The sequence below is a fragment of the Pecten maximus genome, chromosome 13 (genome assembly GCF_902652985.1).
Source record: "Pecten maximus chromosome 13, xPecMax1.1, whole genome shotgun sequence".
Lineage (NCBI taxonomy): Eukaryota > Metazoa > Mollusca > Bivalvia > Pectinida > Pectinidae > Pecten > Pecten maximus.
This window is the reverse complement of record NC_047027.1, coordinates 14,394,215-14,402,071: the sequence shown is the minus strand read 5'-3', so window position 1 is coordinate 14,402,071 and position 7,857 is coordinate 14,394,215. Positions and strand designations below refer to the sequence as shown.

General features: G+C 35.4%; 1 protein-coding gene across 1 annotated transcript; it reads left to right on the top strand.

The window, feature by feature from the left end:
• Positions 1–1,331: 1,331 nt before the first annotated feature.
• LOC117341060 (39S ribosomal protein L17, mitochondrial-like) lies at positions 1,332–6,778 on the top strand. The gene is made up of 4 exons (XM_033902886.1): positions 1,332–1,541; positions 3,842–3,913; positions 5,040–5,184; positions 6,331–6,778. The coding sequence occupies exons 1-4, from the start codon at positions 1,362–1,364 to the stop codon at positions 6,714–6,716; spliced, it is 783 nt and encodes a 260-aa protein (XP_033758777.1). The 5' UTR covers positions 1,332–1,361; the 3' UTR covers positions 6,717–6,778.
• Positions 6,779–7,857: the final 1,079 nt, after the last annotated feature.

Below are 7,857 nucleotides of genomic sequence, written 5' to 3'. Positions count from 1 at the left end.
CCTGGTTGGAGATGACGTATCAGTAGGTATAATATATCTATCTGATCACCGTATCGTACAATTCTCTGCGAGGGCCTCTTAAATCCCTACAATAACACTTCCCATGTGTATTCAGGTGTTGATTTAGTCGACATTTATGTCATATTTTAAAAATTTACATTTTAATAACATTTTATACCCCCGCAACGATGTGTGTGAGTGTCTGTGTGTGTGGTGGTGGTAGCCGGCGGGGGGGCGGGGGGGGGGGGGGGGGGGGGGGGGCTATACTGGAATCTGCTTGTCTGTCTGTCTTTCTCGGGACAACTTCTCCTTAAACGGTGGGCCTATTTCAATGAATGTTCACACATATAAATGATCGTGTGAAGATGTGCATGCAACATTTTTCTCAAATTTTGCTATGGTAACTGGTCACTGTAAACAGGTTTTCTGATAATACATTTGTCCGAAACACTCCTCCTTAAATCGTTGGCCGATTCCCACAAAACTTCACACAAATATAGAGATCATGTGTAGATGTGCAGCTGTTTAAATTTCAAAATTCTGGTTGTCATGGTTACTATCTATCAGCAGGTTTTTCTTGTCCGGAAAACTCCTCTTAAACCTGTGGACCAATTTTCACAAAACTTCACATGAATGTTAGGGAATGTGTGCAGATGTGCTTACAGCTGTGTTTAGATTCCAAAATTTTAGTTGTCGTTGTAACTGGTAACTATTTTTTGTTTGATCTGCTTGTTTGCCCTGTTTTATCATTACTGACCATGAGTGATGCAGGGAATCTGTTTAATCGTGGGAGACCTGAAGTAAAATATCGGAATCAGATCAGTATATAGGAAATGATAAAGTTTCAGTTACAAATATACATGTACGTAAACAATATGTAAGAATTTTACAAAAATCACAAATCCTGAACTTTGTTTAATAATAAATGACCCTGGCAGTTGCGAGGTAGTTAAACCCCTGAAAACAACGCGTTGGTTTTCTCCCTTTGGTTTTCCTCCAACATTTAACACAATATGTGTTCTCTCAGCGGCGTCGTAATATATTAAAAGCTCTACTAGCAGAGCTTATGTTGCTTGTTACCATGTACACGACGATAAATAATGGTTATTTTCATTTATTTTCGACTTTTTTTACCTGTACGCTGTATACTGTGTCCTAATCAATGATTGAATATTGTCATTAACAAGTCTTTCTTTCTCTTTTGTCTTCTCTTTTGTTTGATTGTTTTGTTTTTGTTTCGTTTGTTTTTATCTTAAAATCGCATTGAAACAGATGAAACATCAGTCCGGAAAATATAATGGTCCGATTCGACTATTAGTGTTTGATATCGTACTTCCGGTATAATCAATAACTGGAAAAGCATGTTGCGAAGTGTGGCATACAGAAAACATCCTCGTAAATTACAGAGGGCCTCGGGACGAGGTGGTGGGGCGGAAGGACGGGTAAAGAAACTACAAGAAATGGTTACCACGCTCATTCGATATGAAAGAATAGAATCGACTTTGCCAAAGTGCGATGAAGCCAGAGGTTACACAGAACAGGTACACCTCATGTTGGTCATCGTCAGGTTTTCAAACAAGTCAACGTCACTTTATTTACTTTTATCTATTTTAATTTGTAATGATTTAAGCTGACTGTGTCACTGCTGAGGCCGATGTTATTGTGACTGAGCGACTCAGAGTGTATTTTGGGAAAGGTGGTGGGGGAATGCCCGGATTCTACTGTTGACAAGTGTTGTGATTTCGCGTTACAGTTAGGTTCTGTTGATCAGGCCACAGGGGCATGTCTAGTCTTATTTAAAACAAAATAGCTGGCTATATTTAAATATGAGACTAGACATGCCCCCGTGATCAGGCCCTGGCAAACCCGATACTCATTATGATGTAGCCCGAGTTTTCTCAGGCCCTGTCATCATGTCTGGTGTAGGGCTAGCTGCGATAACGTAGCTCTGGACGACGGACGGACAATTTCAGACAGATGGTCGTCGCCAGAGCTACGATTCCCTCCCATTGCTCGTAATGTAGCAAAACAGTGAACCTCGAAAATGCTACAAATAGCGGATATCGTTTAACTTTGGAGTAATAGTTCCCATAATTAAACATTTCTAATACAATTTTGCAATGTATTAGCCTACCGTCTAATCTAGAAATCTTTAATTCGCATATTCTGATATCATACTGCTCGGAGTTGTCTCCGTGATCCGCCATGCTACTTCTCGAAGAACTCTCGCGAGGATTCTAACCCAAATATGGAACCCATGATCCATATATGGATGAAGCTACTACGATAAATAAATACATAATCAGAGATATTTAACCACTCTTTTGTAACTCATGTGAAAGAAAGCGAATCTTACTTTGCGTAATTAAATAATTTCAGAATGAATTGATGACCTTCCTTACCGAGATGTATTACTCCGAATCTGTTTTTCTGTTGAAATCTCGCGGGAAACCTCATTAGCATCAATTTATTTTGATTTCCTTATAAGGAAATTGACCTTTACACTTGTATCAAAGATGGCGGTATGTTTGAACTGATATCTCCGTGTGTCTTGCTAGTTTTGGATTTTACTATTTATTGTCAAACATTTGAAGTAATGTGCAGGTTTGTTGCTTGAATATTCATAATAGATACCAGAATCATCAATTTACATGTGTTTTTTAATCTGAGAAAAAATTTACCACTGCTAATACTGCCCGATGTGAATCATATCGGGGCTTGCTACACTATCGGCAATGGGAGGGACTTCATGCCGGAGAGCAATGTAGGCAGGGTATGAATATTCGTTCTAGTGTAGGGCCAGAGCGCACTACTATATGAAAACGTGGAATTATCAAGACAACGTTTGGTGTCGCTAAGAATTTGGTGGAAATACAATAAAATCGGTTGTGACATAACACCTACCTTACATATATGGATAAATGATATATTTATTTACCCCAGAGCACCCATTTAGTCCCATCTAGGTGTTTTATTCCGTCCGTATAGACCCTCGCTTTACGATAGTCAAAATGTCATACTTGACTCGCACCATATTGCTAACTATGTAGGTCGCGGTCGGCCTAATTACCCTAATCAGTGCGCGATGGAGCGAAAAGGAAAATATACAACATTTATTTTTATATATTTTACCCCTTATAATTTATAAATAATGAATTTTTGAATTTATTACAATAGGTTTTGGGAAATAATAAGCTTAGTTTTCTAAATTTAAACTCTGCAAGAAGAAAAACACAATAAATCATATGTGGTCATTTCTGTCCATTGCGTTCCGATTCGTGTGGTTAGTCGTACTGTCACTTACAAAATGGCGGGTCAACAGTACGAAATTTTGACTAGCGTAAAGCGAGGGTCTATACGGATGGAATAAAACACCTAGATGGGACTAAATGGGTGTTATGGGGTAAATAAATATCTCATTTATCCATATATGTATGGCAGGTGTAATGTCACTCCTGATTTTATTGTATTTACACCAGATTCTTAGCAACACCAAACGTTGTCGGATAATTCCACGTTTTCATATAATAGTGCGCTCTGGCCCTACACCAGACATGGTGACAGGGCCAGAGAAAACTTGGGCTAATTATGATGATGCCTCATAGCAAAGTGACTGCATTTGAGAGCATTTTTCTCATTATACACACATTCTTCCATGAGAACTAAATATTCGAACGACAACATGTAATTTTGTCAACATGAATGTTTGAAGCGAAAACATCCTTAACACATAGTAACATGTATGTTCTCGTCTCTCGTCTGTTGTTCCTTGCAAAATCATTTCAAATTTATCAAAAATTGCAGTGCATGTTTTTCTTCATTTTATTTTCTACCTTTACAGCTTATAAACCTAGCAGTTAAGAATGGCGATAAGGACCGACACACCATGGAGATGGCCGACTATTGGCTAACGGTATGATATGGTTTTAATAATCATAATGTTTGGTTATAGGTGTTTAACATCCTCGCAACAGCCAGGGTCATATTAGGATGGACAATCATAATGTTGAAAATCATCTACATTAAAAAGGTTGAACATATGTAAACTCTTATATGTTGTTGATAAGGATCACACATGTGTCATAAGTTAAGTTTATATTCCAGACCAGACTATATTAATGCTTTACTCTCGACTCATAAACATACAATATTTTTACATGATATATATGATATAATAGTATGTAAAAGTCATATTAAAATATTTTTACTGTTTAGTTGCATAAATTATTAGTTAAAGTAAACATGTTTTCTGATAATTTATCTGATCTGTTTTTGAAGCTCTTCATGATTGTTGTTCGCTATGTTTCCTGTTACATATTATTTTCAAAATAATCAGGATCCCATGCAGTAAGTAGTACAGTGACAGTTTTTGTCGGGATGTTTCTTTAATGAGTTATAAAGGGAGGTTTTGTGTACATGAAAATTGCCATAAAAGTTTAGGACACATTTGTTCGCACAAAACCTTACGTTTGATATACATATATGAAAAGACCTTTTCAGGATTGAACAGTTTGAGATTCCTCGAAATCGAATTGTTTTGATGATAGTTTAGGTTAATCTGTGACATTTCAACATTTTCTATATCAGTTACACGTTGATTAGCTTAAGTCCTCTAAAACTTGAGGGGAATAAGCGGTCTGACTCTAGGTTGTCATCAGACTTCAAATGGCTACAAATCCGTTGCAGTATCAAGATTCCTTAACTTACTTTAAGGAAATTCCTCAAAATGAGTCTGAGGAAAGCATTATAGAATTCAAGGAAATGTGCATCAAAATTAAGGAATCTTCCTTAAAATCTTCAATGTTTTTCTGAATAGAATTTTCAGCAAAGGCAATTCCTTAAATTAAAGAATGTTGATGAAAGTGACTAAACTTGTACATTGAAAAGCATGTGTGTGCAAATGACAGTTTGTTTTGACTGTAATATCAATACAGTATGTACAACAATATTGATATGTTTAAGATACCAGGCTGATGTAAAACAGCCTGTTCTTTGTCAGAATTAACATTTTAAGAAAGACAAATGATTTCTGTTGGCAGGAGAAGGATTTGATACACAAGCTGTTCAAAGTGTTAGTTCCTCGATACAACCACTTCTCAAACTATAACTATACCCAGATGTTCAGACTCCCAAACAAGTACCCAGGCACTAATAACTCCAGTCCAGCTGTGTTGGAACTAAAAGGTAAGATTTTAACACTGTCCATATGTGTTGTTTACAGATTACCATATATATACATGTATCTGGTAATAGGCCAAATGCCGGTTTAATATTAATCAACCCATGTCTATTGCAGTTCAGTAAAAGTTGCTTACAAAGGCTTATTATTAAAAGATAATACCCTGCAATAAGATAATTACTTAAAAGTATCATAAAAAACTTTATTGAATGAAAAATTTTTATTTTCACTGGTAAAATTGTAATAAAATTATTATGACTTAGTGGTGTTATTCAGTAAGAGTTATTGCCCTTTGGTATTTATACAGTTGACTTATCTTATCAAAGTCCCTGGCAATATGATGATCAGATTCACTTATTTCATATTTAATACATCAAGTCCATTGTCAAATCCTCATGTTCCCTTCTCCCTCTTATTCAACAATTCATTCTCCAGACTGAATTTCCTTTTTCTTTTCTTTAATTCTTCTATCTCTTGTTCTTTCTTTCATAGATACAGTACATATCAGTTTTTTAAAGCTACATTGTAGATCATTTATATATCATCTTCAATATACTGTTGAATTTAACCAATTATGAAGAATGGAAGGATTGTATGTATGATGTATGGAAAAATTGAATTGTAAATGTATTATGTACTGTTAAAAAATCTTCAAAAATTAAAAAGAAAAATGAAGAACAATGGGCGAACACAGTTAGACTTTATAGTTGTGTGGTGGCTTAGACCTTATTTGTTTTTTAACTGTTGATTTACCTGACAGTTGTAAATATGCATCATGGACTTGTTACTTTTAAATTAAACAATTTATGTTTTGATTCATTGGGCCTATGAAAAATTCATTTTGCTTACAACCATATATGTATACATGTATGTTACTTTACCAAATGGGATCTGATATATTTAAATTTTGTCTTATTGAGAAAGTTAATTATTATAAATATTCAACATTTATGGGTATTAAGTAGAGACTGAGCCTTTTGATTTTGTCACATGAAATATATTTCAGGGATACAGAAAGCATACAATAATGTAATAATCCATGGAGTATCAAGGATGTGATATTTTGTACAGGTATTTAAAAAATGCTTACTAGTATTGGTGTAATACATTAAAGATCTCCTGGTTTGCTTACTTAGCTCCTTCCTTTATAGGTAATCCTTGGCCACCTGTTCTTCCCAATCAGACGACGAAAAAGAACCTGCTGACCAACATCCTACTGAAGGAACTCTACAAAGACATGCAGGCCACTGGGAAAGTGAGTCCCTATAGAAACCTCAATAGAGTGGTATTTCCTAATGAATATGAGGACAGCACCTCTGCTGGGGAGAATGATGACTTTGATAGTGTGGAACAAGATTCATCAACAGAATCTGGTGAACAGTTAGCTTCAACAGAATCAAGTGAACAATGGGCTTCAAATGAATCAGAAACAAACATGGATTCAATGAAATCAAGTGAACAGTTGGATATAAATGGAAGTGAATTGTGTGATGAAGATTTACCTAAACCTGATGGTGACGACCAATCAAAGAAATGATAGATTTTGTCATATTTTGTGTATATTAGTGCTATGTGTAATAAAATACTTAAAGTAAAATATGTACAAATGCATACTTTTCATTATAACCCCTACAACAAAGTAAGGGGGGGGGGGGGGGGGGGGGGATATACTGTAATCAGGTTGTCCATCTATTCGTCTGTAGATATGTACCGGCTACTCCTACAAAACTACTGAGGGAATTTCAACGAAACTTTATGGCCATAACCCTTACACATTGTAGATGTGCGAAACTATTTCATGTTGTAATTTTGTGGTTACCATGTCACTACACTTTGTTTTTCGGCCAGTCAACACCTCATAAAACTGTGAACTGCTTCAGGTCAAACTACACAGGAGTGATAGGGACCATGTGTAAATGTGCATGAATGATATTTCTCAACAGAATTTTTGGTTTCCATGGTTACCAGGTTTCAATACCCATATTCTTGTGGAAAACTTTGTCAAGACAACTTGGACAACTCCTATATAGCTATCAATCGATTTCATTTGAAATACATCTGAATGTTTAGGACACATAATGTGTACATATGCATGCAGGTTTTTATCTCCAAATATTTAGGTTGCCTTGGTAACCTGTAAACTAAAAACAGGATTTGTTGAAAAATCTTCTCCAGAGAGGAATTGAAGGGGCGGGGGTATGAGTTGACCCTCTGGACTACAGTTCTAGTTTTTCAGTGGTTTTATGAAAACTACAACATTTTACCATTTTAGAAAGAGCTTTGTCTTGATTGGATAAGAAATGAACCAATCACAAATTTTTAGTGTAATAATATAAACTGTATACATTTTACCAAGAAGTGATTGATATATACTTAGGATAATTTATGAAATAAGTCTTAGAATTTTTGATTTTTGCGAGCCCTAGGGAGCAAAAACTGTAACTTTGAGAGAAGTTTCATAAAATTTGGTATGAAATGAATTTCATCAGAACAAATCTAAGATACCTTTTACCATATTACTCAAAAATGTACATTTTGACCGGCTTTAAAGTAAATATGTTGAGTGCTGTAAAAATTGGCTCTGTCAATGACCTTGTCTATTGGTAGGGTATGTACGTGTATTTAAGAGTTAAATTAAACAAATCAAAACTAACAAGTCAGTATTTTACCAGTATTTG

What these genes read in the sequence shown, in the direction of transcription:
- LOC117341060 (XM_033902886.1), top strand. Translation starts at nt 1,362, where the DNA reads ATGTTGCGAAGTGTGGCATACAGAAAACATCCTCGTAAATTACAGAGG. An exon ending in TGGCCGACTATTGGCTAACG is followed by an intron (nt 3,914 to 5,039) that starts GTATGATATGGT and finishes TTCTGTTGGCAG; the next exon opens with GAGAAGGATTTGATACACAA. An exon ending in AGCTGTGTTGGAACTAAAAG is followed by an intron (nt 5,185 to 6,330) that starts GTAAGATTTTAA and finishes CTTCCTTTATAG; the next exon opens with GTAATCCTTGGCCACCTGTT.